Source organism: Neopelma chrysocephalum, unplaced genomic scaffold, assembly GCF_003984885.1.
Source record: "Neopelma chrysocephalum unplaced genomic scaffold, ASM398488v2 Primary Assembly neopelma1_25, whole genome shotgun sequence".
Taxonomy (NCBI): domain Eukaryota; kingdom Metazoa; phylum Chordata; class Aves; order Passeriformes; family Pipridae; genus Neopelma; species Neopelma chrysocephalum.
In genome coordinates this window covers 12,159,585-12,176,703 of record NW_020897694.1, presented here as the reverse complement: position 1 = coordinate 12,176,703, position 17,119 = coordinate 12,159,585, and the positions used below count along the sequence as shown (strand labels likewise).

The 17,119-nt window shown below is 38.0% G+C and overlaps 1 protein-coding gene across 4 annotated transcripts in view; it reads right to left on the bottom strand.

Moving 5' to 3' along the window:
- Positions 1-17,119, bottom strand: part of TRPC4 (transient receptor potential cation channel subfamily C member 4) — a 141,757-nt gene that overhangs the window by 17,671 nt on the left and 106,967 nt on the right. For all 4 annotated transcript variants that reach the window (XM_027674472.1, XM_027674471.1, XM_027674473.1 and 1 more), the window contains one exon: positions 7,640-7,779. In XM_027674472.1, the coding sequence (XP_027530273.1) occupies positions 7,640-7,779 (140 nt within the window). The remainder of the gene's footprint in view (positions 1-7,639; positions 7,780-17,119) is intronic.

Sequence of the window (17,119 nt, the reverse complement as noted above, 5' to 3'; positions counted from 1 at the left end):
AGGAAGAAAGCATTCAATCAAGGAATAAGTATATCATTTAATCAGTAATACTAGACCAATAATGAAAAAGCTGCTTATTAATGAACCATGGCAAACTGCTTGTGTGTCTCATTATCAAAGAGTCTGATCCCTGGAACTGTGATTCTTTCCTGTTCCAGCTCTACCAAAAATTTCTTGAAGATGAAAGATATTACTTTGAACTGAGGCTTAACTACTGTTGCAGACTCATTATTATTTATTTCATCTCAATAATCCGTTTTATGGAACATATCAGAGGACAGAATTTCTGCTATGAAGCACTCTAAAAAGAAGGGATAATATAATATAAAGCCCCTTTCAAAGAGGGACTATGGTGTAGTCTATATTTACCTACTCTAGGCCACGCAGATGCATCCTTCAAAGCTGCTGCGCATGCTCACAGCAGAAAGGAAAGGGACTCTTCTGTGTCACTGGGGCAAGATGAGACAACACAGGCACCACAGCATTTCAACACCACACTCATCCTCCAAAGAAGGTGACTACTCTCAGAGTGGTTCAAGACCACCTGAGGAACTTGAACATACAAAAGTCTATGGGACCTGATGAGATGCATCCCAGAATCCTAAAGAAACTGGGTGATGTAGTTTCCAAGTCACTCTCCATGATACTTTAAAAGTCATGGTAGTCAGGTGAAGTCCCTGGTGACTGGAAAGGGGGAAATATTGCACCCATTTTTAAAAAGGGGAGAAAGGAAGACCCTGGGAACAACAAACCTGACAGCCTCATCTCTGTGCCAGGGAAGGTCATGGAACAGATCCTCCTAGAAGCTCTGCTAAGGTAGCTGGAGGACAGGGAGGTGATTCAAGACAACCATCACAGTTTCCCCAAGGGCAAGTCCTGCTTAACTAATCTAGTGGCCTTCTACAATGGAGTGCCTAGATAAGTGGACAAAGGAAGGGCTACAGATGTCATCTATCTTTTGTCCTTTGACACTGTCCCCTGCAAAATCCTTCTTTCTAAATTGGAGAGAGATGGATTTGGTATGTGAACTTTTTGGTGGATAAAGAACTGGCTGAATGGTTGCATCCACAGAGAACTGGACAACAGTTTGATGTCCAAATGGAGATCAATGACAAGTAGTGTCCCTCAGGGATTTGTGTTGGGACCAGTACTGTTTAATGTCTTTATCAAGGGACAGAGGGATTGAGGGCACCCTCAGCAAATCTGCAGATGACACTAAGCTGAGTGGTGCAGTTGACGTGCCATTCAGAGGGACGTGAACAAGCTCAAGAAGTGGGCCAAGGAAATCACATGAGGTTTAACAAGACTAAGTGCTAAGTCCTGTACCAGGGTTGGGGCAGCCCCCAGTACCAATACAGGCTGGGGAACGAAGGGACTGTGAGGAGATGAAGTACTGGTGGATGAAAAGCCCAGAAAGCCAACTGTGTTCTGGGCTACAAGAAGTGCTGTCAGCAGGTCCAGGGAGGTGGTTCTGTCCCTCTACTCCACTCTGATGAGACCCCACCCGCATCCTCAGTAAAGGAAAGACATGGGCCTGTTGGAGCAGGTCCAGCTAAAAATGATCAGAAAGTTGGAGCACCTCTCTTCTGAGGAAAGACTGAGAGAGTTGGGGTTGTTCAGCCTGAGAAAAGGCATCTTTGGGGAGACCTTATTGCAGCCTTTCAGTACTTCAAAGGAGCTTATAGGAAATATGGAGACAGACTTTTTAATTGGGCCTGTAGCAATAGGACATGGGCGTATGATTTTATACTGAAAAAGAGTAGATTCAGACTAGATATAAGGAAGAAATTTTTTATGATGAGGGTGATGAAACACATAGGTTGCCCAGCAAGGTGACAGATGTCCCATCCCTGGACACATTCAAGCTCAGGCTGGATGGGGCTCTGAGCAGACCGATCTCATTGAAGATGTCCCTACTTATTACAGAGGCACTGGACCACATGACCTTTAAAGGTCCCTTCCAACCCATCCTATTCTATGATTCTGTGATTCTATGATTCAAATTGTAATGAGAACTGGACATTGTTGTGGACATGATAGTTTGCACAGTACTCCACCACACCAGGGTTTCTCTAAGTGACTGGTAGTGCATGTGCAACTGTCCCAGTGCCCGACAGCAATCCTTGGCACAATTTCATTTACTCATATACAAGCAGCCATAGCAGCTGACAGGTCTGTGGATTTGTAGATGGAAACTGCAAAACAGGAGAATAGTTGATTAAAGAGTTAAGAATTATTCATCCTTACATTTCATTCACCAGTAATATTTGTTCTCTACAGAGCAGAGAGTTAAATCTAGACCTGCTGGAGTCATAGATTGGTACTCTCTTATTAGACTATCCTCTCCCTAATGATCATGCTGTAAAATCAAGTCTTACTGCATTTGGAATTAGAGCTTCAAGAGACATGCTCTTTTGCCTCATCCACTATTGCCCTTCAGTTCAGTTCTGATTGATTCAAGATCAGTGATGAAAAACAGGCAGAAGAAAACAGAATTTTGTTAACAGAGACAACAGCTAAGAGATAAAACACGAAGAAAAAGCAGAAGAAAATTTTTTCCATGTTTATTGAGAAGAGAGAGCTGAAAACTTCTCAGTATGATTCCTATAATGTTTTTCTTTGAATAATATTATACAGCACAGTACCGCAGATTCTCATGGCACTTTATAACCCTCATAGCTGCAAACTTGCACCTATTAAATAACTAGGAACAACTGTTGGTACAAACAATGATTAGGTGCTGAACCCAAACCTGAGCATCTGAGTAGATGCTCAGATTAGGGAAAAGAACACTAGGTGTGCTGGGGGAATAAAGTAAAATAAAGAACATATTTGGAACTCAGAAGAAATGGGGGTTTTGGTAGACAATCAAAAGCATCAAACTGCAGGGCAAGTAGTGGCAGATTCCAAGGAAGTTACAGAAAAGGGGAAGATGGGAAAAAACTAAGGAACTCTACTGAGAAAAACATGGAAGTACAGGAAACTGAATAAGTATAGCATAAGACATAGCAAGAGAGCAAGGATGAAGTTTAACGAATCAGATGTGGACAGCCATATCTGTGCTCTCTGTCACCTAGTTTTACAGTCGGCAAAGAAAAATGAGAATTCCTAGAGTAGTAGGAAAGCGGATATCCCAAACAGGTCAGATGAGTTGCTCTTTTAACTTTCTCATTTTCTCCTTATTGAATGTTGGGGAAGGGGAGAGGCTGTCTTACAGCTGTAGTCTGGCTAGATGTATCTAATGTCATTTTCTAAAAGAAATTATGCTGAGGAGAAAGGTGAGAATAAAGGACTTTGTCTATGATGTCCTGGATCAAGACACAAAACTTGTTTGTTAAAACATTCATAAAAGATCAAATAACCTCCTATTTGTAAAAATGGAAATCAAAGGCACAGCTATGTTATTTCAGTTTAACTGACTCTGCCTTTTTTGGGCCCAACTGCGTCCTGCATGTGTGGATACAATTCAAAAGGTGTCATGGTTGTAAGCAGAGAGTGATGATTGTTATTTTAGTTTTGAAGAAACATTATGTAAGAGACTGGAAATACTTGGTGGAAAAAAAGCGAGAAAGAGGAAGGCCTGAGAAATAAGTTTGGAAATTATCTGTGAAATATATTAACTGTAAGAAGCCAGAAAGAAAATAATGAGGATAAGAGGGCTCTAGCAACAAAAACCTACCGATTTCACTAACTACAGTAGAGGATGCTGAAAAGAAATCTAGAAATATCAAGAAAAAATCTAGAGAGCAAAGAAACTTCCATGTGAAAAGGAAAATAAAAAAGAGAAGTAAAAAGACAAGGTATACTAAAACCAGGAACAGTGACAATATGAAAAAAAAAAAAAGAAAAAGAAGAAGAAAAACTGTATCTTAGGGTCAAACAAGCCAAAACATGCAAAATTGAAGTATTTGTTCTCTCACTCATGTTTGTTGATGTTCTTCTGTTCTATGTAGAATAAATAAATGGTTATTGTTCTAAGGAATGGAAAATGGTAAGAGCAAATATAGCAACACTGAGCTTGCTGTAAATCATGATGTTGATACTCTGCAGTCCTCTATTATTTTGTGACCCTGATGAATTTCTGTCCCCAGCTGAAATGCAAACACAACCTTTCAACATGTAACAAAGCCAACCATCACTTAATGTGATTAAATAATACCTATTATTGGCTCATTGGTGGAAGGAAATTTACATGGCACATCAGTGGAAAATTAAGAAGAGCAAAAAACAAATTGAGCAGCATATAAGCAGTAGAGTTTCAAGGCAATTATATGATGCTTTTGCGATGTCACCCAGGGCATAAAAGATAACAATTCTTGATCCTTACTCAAAGGAATTCCAATGCAAGTCTAATATCAGAACCACTTGTGAGAAAAATGCTGAGTGATTACTGTTTTCACATTAAAACAAAAGACATGATCTGCAGATCTTATGAAAGCACCAAGAGAGATCAAATAGACATGTAGATCAGGCTACTTGAATGTTTAATGGGCTGTTGGACCTTGGTCAAAGGTGAACACCTTGTTTCTGATCACAAAAAGAAAAGTTAAATAATATTCATTTCAGGAAAAGTACTTTAAATCCTTCCCTGAAAGGTCATATGTAAATGTGAACTCTTCCTATTTTAAAATGTATGACCCAATCTTTGCAGTCATTATGCTGAATTTCAGAGCAGCAGTAGGAAGGGGGTAGGGGGCCTTGCAGAGAGCTTTAAAATGGTAACTACTCTGAAGAACTGAGTCCATTTCTCAGGGACAGAGGGGTGTTAATCCTCCTATATAAATGGACATTTGGTCTGTGAATCTGGTAAAATATCAATCAAAACCATTTTATAATGCAAATATGTAAGAAGATGTTAGCTTTTGCAGAACTAGTGGCAGAGGAGATATATAATCTTATTTACTACTGAACAAAGTAGACCTGACACAGTGATTGTTACATCAGTAAATATTGAGACAAATAATGTACTTTTAGTTATTTTTCAGACATCTTTCCCTGAATAGCAACATGTTTCTCTACTAGTTCTTCATGTCAAAGCTGAGATATATTATCAGTAATATGAACTTGCATGTAATTTCTAGCAGAATTGGAAAGAAACAGCACTAGGTCCAATGCTCAGGTTTAACAAATATTTAAGATAAAGCAAACAGATTCTACATAGAAGTTGGCACTTCACCTAACTTTACATATCAGTATAAAAAAAAATTATCTTCCAAAACCATAAAAAGAACCATTTTTTTCCTAAAGCACCATGATTTCTATCTATAACCCTCCATCAAAACAAATGTGTTGCTTAAAATTTGTCATCTTGTACTTTCAAAAACTGTCAGACAATGCATTATTTATTATGACATTTTTATGGAGAATAAAGCATTTTCAGTGGACATACTGGATAATTTAGTAAGACCTCACATGTTGATACACAGAGACAAAAAGCATAGCCCTTTAAAAATTATGTGATGCACTCATTTTATTTGAATACTGGCAATGAAACTGATAACTTTATCTTAGCAGTCCTCTCATCCTGAAATTAAATGCTTTGGTGTATTTTACACTATCCCATCAGCTGCTGTAAATATCCATCTACTTAACTACTGCATCAGTCAGAGAGCCTTAAATAGGCAATAAACACTACATTTTACTCTGGGAATATTTATCACAGAGGAGAGTAGCATGAGGGCACTCATAATTTTATTCAAGGGAGCTAGTCAAAATGTTTTCTTAGGTGGCTTGAGCTGATTCATATGAGCTTATATGTTTGAATCAATAAATACAGAAAAGCTGTAACTTAGGAAAACCTATCTTGCAAGGCTTAAGAAAAGAAAATTAAAGCTTTACATCAAAACATACTGGTTACATTTGGCATCCTCTCCATCTCATCTGGCATAGCGATAATGAGCTCTGTTGTAGGTATGTGAAGGAAATGTGGCTGGGTATTAAATCACATTTGTATTACTCTGTTCATTATATCAACATGTGTTTCAGTTGATTACCAAAACTGAGCCTTTTTAAAGGAACAAAAAGGTTTTTAGATACAACACTGAACATGCAGTAAAACTGTAGCACCAAAGAGTGCTTTATGCACTGTGTTGATTATCATTGACATGTAAGCACCAATTTGGAGAGTAATGGATGCATAGATACTGTCACCTTGGAAAGTGATTACCGTAAGCAGAAACTGTCTAGGAGATGAAAGGATTATAATGTCTTCTAATTAATATTATTCTAAAGTGAATAATTGGTCAACTCCAGTACTTTGGAAACATCTGTTTTCAATGAACTGTTAATTTTGTTACATGGGAAAGTGAAATGACTATTTATCTTCCAGTCACTTTATAAGGCCTCCTTGTGTATAAAAAGGCATTTCATTAGCTTTAAATGACAGCTTTCCACATTTTGGAACACCTTCCTCTTTCAGGCAACAGCTCCAAATTTCTTTGAGTGAGACTTTTGGTGATTTGCAGTCAGAGACCCAGCATGTCAGAAACCTTTCGTCAAAGGAGAAGTCTGGTGTGTCAACATATCCCAGGTCTTTGCTCATCCTTGCTCCTGACCAGCTGACATATGGACCTTTGTGAACAGACACAAGAGGATAGAAATTAGAGGCTCCTAAGTTCCTCTACACTTATGGCAGGGCTGCAGCAAGAACAGCTGCTGCTTGAGGAGAGGAAGCTGTAACTAGCTACTTGATGGCTCTCTCCTTGACCCAATCAAAAGTGTCTTGGCAGAGGAGAGACTCTCCTTCCATGCATACAGGGTAGTTGGTGGCAGGGTTCTTGAAAAAGCTGAAATACAATACTGATACAGTGGCCAGCAAAAATGGGCTTATCTTTACTTGGATGTGATAAAAACTCTGTGACAGATGCTAAGAAATGCTTTAATTTCCTTTCAGATGTGGTTTCCTTGTGCTCAAGACCATTTTTTGATTAAAACAGTTCATTTTATGAGGAATTTCTATCATATTATGGATTCATGTTGAATGCAATACAAAATGTTCATACAACATGTTCTATGTCTTTGGAAAGAATGGCTGTTCTGCTGGAAGATACTTCAAACAGTGAAATATAAAACTATTCACAACAAGTCCAAGAAAAGGATGAAAAAAAATGAACATACCCAGCCTCAAGTGACCATTTTATCCATTTCAGTTTTACTTTTTCATGTTGCATTTATGATAAATTTTCAAAACAAATTAAAATCTTACACTTTAGTTTCCCCCAAATTTTGAGTAAATATGTTGCTAGTAGTCCTGTCTGAAAGTTTTGCATGGTGTGTAAATGTGTCTTAGGGGCAATAATTTCTTACTGAAAAATAATGAAATATTAACACAAAACATAATTGTATGCAAACATTATAAAACATTATTAGTAATTTTCCTTTTACAAGAAAATAACAATATGACATTTCATACAAAAAACCAAAAGATTGCATAAGCCAAGAAGAAAAAAGCATAAAACCCAATGTTTTCTTTGCTTTTATACTCTTTTACCTTCTTGTCATTGCTGCAGAGGACTCAATGAGCACATCATACAACTCTTGCATTGCTAAACCTGGGCAACTCCAAATACAGAGGAAGATCGAAGAAGACTCATTTCATTTATTTTAAAAATTTTGATGATTTAAAAAAAAAAAAGTTTACCTTTGAAAATGCAACAATTTTCAAAGAGATTGTTGCTAAGTACAAGGAGTTCATTACAAAATCCATGAGGTTCCACCAATCATGAATGTAGTCCTGCAGTCCACCATCCCACATCTGTTTAATTTCACCCCAGATAAAACCTGTAAATAGAATACAATTCATTAAGCATGAATATTAAATAAAAAAGGCTGTGACTATTCTAGACATTTATAGATCTAGACACTACAGATTGATTCTCTTTACATCAAGTATAAAGGGTAGGTGGATAACTGCTCTAAAAACCAAAAGAACAATCCTCCCCCCAGAAAAAAAAAACCAAAAATAAACAACACACAAAAAAACTCCAATCAACCAACCAACCAAAAACCCCCAAAACCAAACAAAACCAAAAACTTCTGCTTGTACAAGGGCAATTTCTTTGGCTTACTTCAATCTCTTTTGTCACGGTATCCTAGAAAGTATAAAAAGGGTCTTAAAACCTGTCACCAGTGCCAATTCAGTTCTTGGCAACCAGTGTAAAATAATTCAAATTGGAAAATTTATGACTGCAGGAGTCAATCCAACACATTTATTTTGATTGAAACCCACACAATAAGGAAGAGAATTTCTATTGTTATTCTTAATTCTGAACTAAAGTCTTGCTTTTCCATATGAAAGAGTAGTGTCTCCAGCAGGATGTTTTTTATTGATACCTTCCTTTGGGACATGAAGGAATGGAAACTGCTTTCCAGGTGAGCAGAGCACATACTGTGCTAGACACAGTGAAATAGAAATATTCAATCCCAATGGGAAATTTTGCAAGTTGTTTGACATGAACTTGGTTTAACAGGTTCAGAGACAACTGTGTGCAGACTCTTTAATGCTATAAACATTAAAACCTCTCTGAAGAAGATACTCTACATTATTGTATAATATGGTGCTGTGGTTTAACCTCAGCCAGCAACCAAGGCCCACGCAGCCGCTCGCTCACTCCCCACCAGTCAGATCAGGGAGAGAAACAGAAGGGTAAAAGCTAGATAACTCATGGGTTGAGAGGAAGACAGTTTAATAGGGAAAGCAAAAGCCACACACACAAGAAAAGCAAAACAAGGAATTAATTCACTGCTTTCCATGGGCAGGCAGGTATTCAGCCATTACCAGGAAAGCAGGGACCCATCACACATAACAGTTACTTGGGAAGACAAACACCACCACTCCAAACCTTCCATTCCTTTCCCTTCCCCCCAGCTCATCATACTGAGCATGATGTCATACGGTATGGAATATTCCTTTGGTTAGTTTGGGTAACCTGTCTTGGCTGTGTCTCCTCCCAACCTGCCATGCATCCCCAGTCTCCTTGTCAGCGTGGCAGTATGAAAAGCAGAAAAGGCCTTGGCTCTGTGTAAGCCCTGCTCAGCAATAACAAAAGCATCTCCACATTGTCAACCCTGCGCTCAGTGCAAATCCAAAACACAGCCCCATACTAGCCACTGTGAAGGAAATTAATTCTACCCTGGCTGAAATCAGTACATATGGTAATAAAACAACATGGAACATTTAGATGCATTTTTCATATTATTATCTACAGACATTTTTTTAACAACAATACCATTACAGCTTTTAATTTTTCACAGTTAATTATTTTCTTATAGGAATTTCTTACTTTCATGTTTATTAGAGGAACAAATAAGGCCAGTCTCTCACATTGATGTTGAGATACAGTTAATTCAACATGGCTTTTCTACACTTGCTTATCATATGTTCTTTTAGAAAATTTTGAGCAGATTTTGTGCAGGGGCCTATAGAGTTCTATATCTCCTTAGTCTGAGCTTAATTGTCCTTGGACCTTTACATTTTGTCTTAATGGTGTTCTAGCTGACTGGATGGAAAACTTCAGATTTTTTCGCAAACATGATCCCTAAGATGTGATACCTGATCTATTCTTGCTTGTGCCAGGTAGGTTTTTGAGTTATTACAATTTAATTTGGTAGTGGTTTGGCTTGATCTGTCTGTCTCCTGATTGCTTTCAAAAAAGAAAACTTTTCAAAAGAAACGTTCCCCTCCTCACTAACTTCTGCCCTCAAACCTCTGACACATGGTCCCATCTTGTTTCTGTTTGTCATCACAGTAACCACAAAGCCTCAGGAGTATCTCAATCATCTGACTGATCCAGTAACTTTTATCTTCATAGGATTCATTTTCAGCCATGCCACATCACCATTTCAGCATTCTGCAGAGCTGGAGCAACATATTCTGAGAAAGCACCATGCTGGGAACATGTGGACAGGAAAGTGGGATATACTAATTTTACTGTATAGAACAGCCTAGTCAGGTTGATTGCAACTCTATCTATAGTTTAGCAGATAAAACTAATACACAAAATATAGCACTGTTATGAAGCTAACGCTTATTTTCAAGCTGCAATCATGATGCATCACAGTGAGAAAACAGATGACTATGATTGCACGGCAGGAGTCAATATCCACTGTATAATGCTACATTGCTGCTGTTAACTGCCCAAGTGCCATCACAAAGGGAACACACCTTCAACAGGGCTGCTAGGCAGGCTCCTATATGCCTGCCTGTTTCAGCCTGTGAAATGACTTAACCACTTACTCTTCAAAGACCTGTCACTCATGACCCATGTATGTAAGTACGAACATGGTGACAGCAGCTATAGCTCCTCCTTCAGTCCACAGTCCCCTCCAACCTTCACCATGCGGGCCATGAACTTATGAATGTCCCTGCTTGTGCTTCTACTACCTTTCAAGTATAACATGTTACGCATTGTTAGGTCATAAAAGCAGCTGTTTTGTGGGCTGCAATATATCCTTCACATTTCAGACACTGCTCTAAATCACCCCTGTCCCACCTGCAGAATAGCACATACAAATCACTGCTCTGCTCAGGAGGAGATCTGGCTCCAGGCTCAGAGGAGATCTGGAGCTGAAGGCTGTCTAATACAGATACAGCCCCTAAGTCTCAGTGTTAGAGAACAGTGCCTTGCTCTTTTTCATTTAATAAATACAGATGTAATTGCAGGATCTTGACACTGGGAAGACTGCTATGGCATAGAGAGCAGACAATTGGATTGATAGAAGATCCCCAAATAAAAAGGCTTTGTAGAAATCAATATACACATAGAATGAAATGTTTTTTTTTGTAACTCAACAGAGTTAAGAATTCTCTTTAAAATACTCTTTAAAAACAGAACATAAATAGATTGGGATGAATAATAGGATGAATGCTTAAACAAGAGGCTCTAGGTTCATTAAAATCTTTTGCCAAGATGTTCCATGGTTCACAACCAGTCAAAGACATGAACTTACACAGACCGCAACAGGGCTATTCTCTGTGAGACTGTTGCTCAGCATCATATGCTTTGACAGCACTACCTGAAATATAATAGGATTATGTAGAGATTGAAAAAGAAATGCTGACTAACACTGCTGCATTTGATCTGTTTTGTGAGTGAAAACCCAGACTGTTTTCCCAAGCACTTCCTGGGCCTCAGAAAATGAAATGTAATTGTAAAGCTGACATTAACAGAGAAATACAGACCTATTATAGATTAGTGGAAGAGAGTACATGGCTGTTGTAAATTTGATCATTTTGAATTAGAAACACAACTAATCCAAGCTACCAGCAATTTTGAAGTCATTTGTCAGCTGAAAGTTCTGAGTATACTTTGACATCGTAAAGGTGGTGGTTCTAATTTTTTCTTAGTTCAAGACAATTTTTATGTTCATCCTGATGCAGGGCTTGTTCTTTCCAAACAAACAGCAATGGAAAACCAAAAATCTCATATTTTTGGCTGTAATGGAGATGTGATAGTTTAATCTTCTTGTCAGCCAAAGCATCTAAGTGCACACTCCATATATAAATGCACCGAGATCTTATGTGACTCCAGAGAATTGGAAGCTAGGCTGATGGATGGATGCTATGTTTCTGACAAACACACAGTCCATGTATGCACAGCAGAGCTTCCCAGACATGAATTTTTGAAGGAAAATCTTGGTACAAAATCCTAAGATTGACTGCCCAAAATTCACAGCTCCAGGGCAATCTCACCATGAAAGCTGTGATCAGCCTTTGCAGCTACCAGGTGTCTATGGCTAGGTATCCTTAGGGGTGCTTAATTGGAGAACTGAATGCTGGGAGAACTGGGATCTCTGGAGTTCTGTAAAGTCTCCCAAGTGTACCTGAGGGGCTATCCTAGAAAAGTGTACTCTGAAATCTCAGTGCCTTCATGCAAAGCTGAAGACTTCCCTAAGGCCCGGTGAGCTTACATGATGAAGCTATTCTGAGCAACAAACCTCAGGGATTTCCAGTTGTGCTGTTTAGGTTTGATTTACGGTCACATAGCCAAAGGTCTTGAAATCTCGTAGATCATAACTGTATCTTTTTGCAAGAAGGAACGGTCTGGGGGGAAGAAGTCAGTCAACTCTTATCTTCACACAGTCTGACACAATACGCCACTTTTGTTCTGTTATATTAATTGGGAGAATCAGGAAAAAACTAGGAAAATCTATGTTTTTTTTTAAAAAAAGAAAAATAAATCCAGAGATCAGAGCAGCATTATCTCTGACCTTGCACATTTTCATTTTCTATTTAGAAGATTTATGGATAGCTGGATCGTACCTGACTTTATTCTGTAAGGAGACTTTAGGGCAATTCCAAAACATGACCTGACATAAGAGAAGACATGCAGTAGCAAGACTGTCTAACAGAGGCACTGTTACAGGTAGGAAAGATATCTAGAGTCCAGGCACTGCCTGCTTATTAATGTGTCAAAGCAGCAACGCTATCACATGCTGTTAGAGTTCATGTCAGAGCTATGTATTCAGCAACAAGAAAGGTGATGTCTCAACAAAACAGAGGGGACATAACCAGCTTGCACACAGGTACTGGGGAATAAGAAGGAGGAACCAGCCAAATACAAGGGATTGATCTAAAAGCAATAGTCTTTTAGACAGTCAGGTTGGGGACAATTAATTGCCCAAAGCCCCCTTTACCTCTCTGGGAGGAGACAAGCATCTCCAAGGCAAGAATCCTGTCATCTGCAGGTGGGTTAATCTTCCCACTGGCTGAAAAGGGAGCTACCAGGATCAGGCTGAATTAAAAGAGATGTTTAACTTCCAGGTGCCTCTATTTAGCTGAAATAATCCCACTCAGAGTAGATTTCACTATTTTAGCTGGATACTTTTTGATATAATCTGTCTCTTAGCTCCAACTGTGTCTTTCCTATCTCAGTACACCAGCTAGATGTCACACCTGCCTCTTAGACCCTCATCTATCCATTCCATGCTGTTATCATTTACTGCCACTTGCGAGGAAATTATCGACATTATGCAGCTCTTCCACCTCATTAATCAAGGACCTAAATTGAAAAGTTGAGGGTGAGACTTTCAAACACTTGCTGCATTGTTTATAACTAGATATTGGAGCAGTAAAAGAGAAATAACAGCATGAATATTTTGAAACAGACTGAGATGACAGAAACAAATTTCAGCAAATGCCCCATGGCTTTAATGGGATGAAATAGACATAAATTCAGGGCAGGAATCCCATAGACCACATGAGGCCTTGGGAATGACAAACACCATGGAGAGGTTTTGTAAAGCACTGTGATACATGCAAACTGATCAATGCAACCATTTGACTGAAGTTCAGTTTGCCTAAAAAACGGAACTAAAATATATCAGATAAATTTGGAGAAAAAAATGAAATCTGTGTGCTAAGTATTTGCTAAGTATTTTTTTTTGCAGTAAACATTTTGGAACATTAATAAAAAAAGTTCTTTCTTCTAAAATAAACACGACATATTGTAAAATTAAATTTTATTCAAAGTAACAAAACTGATAGAAATTATAATCCTTCTTACTGAAGAACAAAGGGCACTTAAATAAGAATGCTCTTAGAAAAATATCTTTAATTATAACACTTTAAAAAAATTCTTAAGAATTGAGTAGTAGATATCACATACTACATATGATTAATGTGTAGATACATCAATACATATACACTGATAAGACTAGCTTTTATTTCAGATATTTATCTAGAGATTTTTGGGTTTGAAGCTGTATTTCCAGTCTTGAAATGCTTGGATAATAGACACTGAAATGTCTTTTCAAAAATATGGACCTGCTTTTCTTTTCATAAATTAAGGATCTGTTGGCAAACCTTGTAACTTTGAGCATGGGCAGCAGCTCAATACTTTCAAAAAAGTTCTCTGTCTCTTTGGACAAAGCCTTGGGTTAGATACAATATCTTTTTGTGCTGGTAGATAACTTTCAGATAGAAAATATTTTGGATCTATCCTGTTTGATCCATTATAGCATTATAGCTACCCAGACCTGTAATTTTACTCTTAAGGAACACATTTCAGTTTCAAAGAAAAGATACAAATGACAAATAACTTCCCAATAAAATCCATTTAAAGGTGATTTAAGTTCTAAGACAAAAATATTTAGATACACCTTGTCTAAATTCCTATCTTGTACTGAAACCTGAGCAAGTGAAAAAAACAATTTTCCAGCAATTGTGGCATTTCACAAAAATTTATGCCATCTCCACAACACTGCCTTTTTGTTGTTTATAATTATAATTATGGTTAAAGTCTGTGAATAATAATATCAAAATTTGCCAGAGAAAGATATGAAAGCCAATATCCTGAACTATTTTTGGTTTCCAAAAGATTTGTGGATCCCTAGCTAATTTTGGCCTTACCTTTCCCACAAAAGGTTGGTTACTCTGTGCTATTTTTGTTCCTTACCATTAAGTGATGGGAAACAAGGGGTTCCTCAAGGTCAATCTCTGCATGCCAAGATCAACAACCTTTCAGTATGTTTCTTGGAGAACATATTTTTACTGGGCTGTGAAATCATTTAACTGACAAAATTAACTTTGCCCTACTATGTGGTATAGAGTTTTTCACAGTTACAAGGAGCGAGACAAGCTGCTAATGATCTAAAGCTCTCTGAAGACAAAGAAAGTCATTCCATGGAATTCAGTGAGAACTGATGAGGCTTGAAATAGCTCTTCTGCTTTACACCTGGACTGATGAACTGATCTCTGCTGAAGGTATATAGAGGTAACAGAGGAGTGGAGAGGCATCCTGGCATAATTCAGGGGCTCCCAATCTCTGTGGGATATTTTGTTAACAGAGTACAGCTACTTCAAGAGAACATGCACAAAATCGAACACAAGCCTTCTGCTTTTCCCTGCAGAAATGGCTGCTTATGAGGGGAATAAATGGGCACAGTGTCTGGGTCCTGTGTCAGGACAGGCAAAGAGGCACCAAAGAGGCCAGAGGCACCATTTATGTCCGATCTCTCTTTCCAGGAAAGTTATACTCATATATTTATAAATATTCTTTAAATTTAGGACTGATTTTCACTAGAATACCAAAAAATGCACATGGCTACCCGTATTTAACTGGAGATCGTGGCACCACTGAAAGTGCTTCCCAAAGAAAAAGTGTTCTGGCTTTTTTTTTCATCATCAAAACAAAACATTTTTCCTTTTCCCTCCATTTTGGAAATGGCAAGACCATTCTAGATCAAATCTTAAAGCACAAAAAGCCACATATCAGCCAACATCACCAACAGCCAAAGAATAAAATAAATCTATACATATTATCCTCTACATCTGTTCACTGGCAAGTGTCAATTAATACTAACTGTTTAATTTTTTACACAACACTTTCTTGACCAAATTTAGAAGATGATGCAGAAGGTACTTGGCACCCCTATGATCAATTATTCTGAAGTGTCTTGCTGTGCCACAGGTCTGCATGTACATACATTGTGCTAAGTGCTAACAAGAATGTACACTCTCATATATCCCACCAGCAGTTTGCTAACCACAAATGTCTGCAGTTTGCACAGTTCCCAAACATCCACGTTCTCTATAGATTCACATACTCCAATAGCATAAACCATTCTGACAGAAAGGATGGGGAATGCATTGTTCCAGAGACCCAGTAAGGCTGCATTCCTGCTCCAAGCAGTCTTCTGAACAATGTAAATACAATGAACATTTAAGTATGCCCATAAAAGAGCAAAAACTCATCAAAACAAATTTGCCTAGAAAATGTTCTCTTTGCTGCAGCCACCCTGATCAGCTGGAAGGGAACTTTTTATACACAACTCCCGAACACTAAGTTTGTCTGGTTGATGGCTTTCTCCTCTGAATTTTGTATCATTCTCTGGTGAACCAAATGCTCACTGCCAGGACGTTTAGTACTGCTAGGTTTGAGGCCATGGTTTAGGGCAGAAGAACAAGGTATGACAAGTCTACAGGAATCAATATGATCCTTATGTGAGTTGCAGTTAAGGCACACAGAGGGTGAAGCTGGGTCTTATTTCATTTCCCCTCTGCATCACTGCTATCATGGTCAGAGGCTACTCAGCAATTGGATAGGGAATTTGGTGACGGAAAATATTGTTCTTCCTTGCTTTGTCCCAAGATGGTATTCTTGATTTTCCTGTCCTTTTTTTCAGTGGTGATGGATTCTCAAGTATAGCACACAGGCCTATGTTTCTGTAGCGTGAAGCATCTTTCATGCTTGGGAGATCTCAACCAACAGCTAATAAGAAGAACAGAATTAATTTTCCTTAAGAGCCAAGGCTTGTTTATTATTTGTTTAGATGCAAGGATGGGAGATTCTGACTCTTCTTACTGAGAGATTTTTCCTCAACTACTTCTTAAAGTTATAACAGTCTTGTTATACTGACTTATTGTTGCATGGATAATCACCACACACTGGAGCACTACTTGTCTAATCATCTAATCATGTAAAAGACAAAATTAATGCAGAAGTTTCCTTAAGAGACTTTTAAAAAAGTCGATAGTCTCCATGGAAATGCAGAAAATACAGACTTTTCCTGCGAGCCTACTACTTTAGTGACACTTTTAACATGTGCTAATTATGCACAGTCAGCCTTCTATTAAATAGTAATACTATTTGATCTCTGGAGAGCTCAGATTATTATGGACAGTGTTGAAACTTCTTAAATTCTATGAAATATTTGTATGCTGAAATTCATGCTTACAAGAAGGCTGACACATAGAGTTCCTCTTCCTCTCTTCATTTTAAAAGAGATAACTATTAAAATGCAAACTACATGCAGAGCTATTTGAATTCAGAGAAAAGCAAAGAATTCTATTGTTCAAAACGGTAATAGTTTTAACATGCGGTTGCTGCTCCAGGATAACTTTTGCTTTGGGGAAAGTATTTACTTGGTCATGTTTCCAGTTTCAAAGAACTATCACCCTAGAGCCACATAAATTTTGACTCAAGTGACAAAATTTTTTGTCTAAATCCAGAAAATGGCAAAATATCTCTATGTATCTCATATTTAGCCTCCCTTGTGTAACTGAAGAGTGCTTCATTTACTCTTTTTAAGGATACTGCTTAACTGTATGGTTTGAAGACGAGACAACAGACTAAATTGCAGCCTGTAAACTAACCTTAGCTTATTGATAAGGACTTAAGGA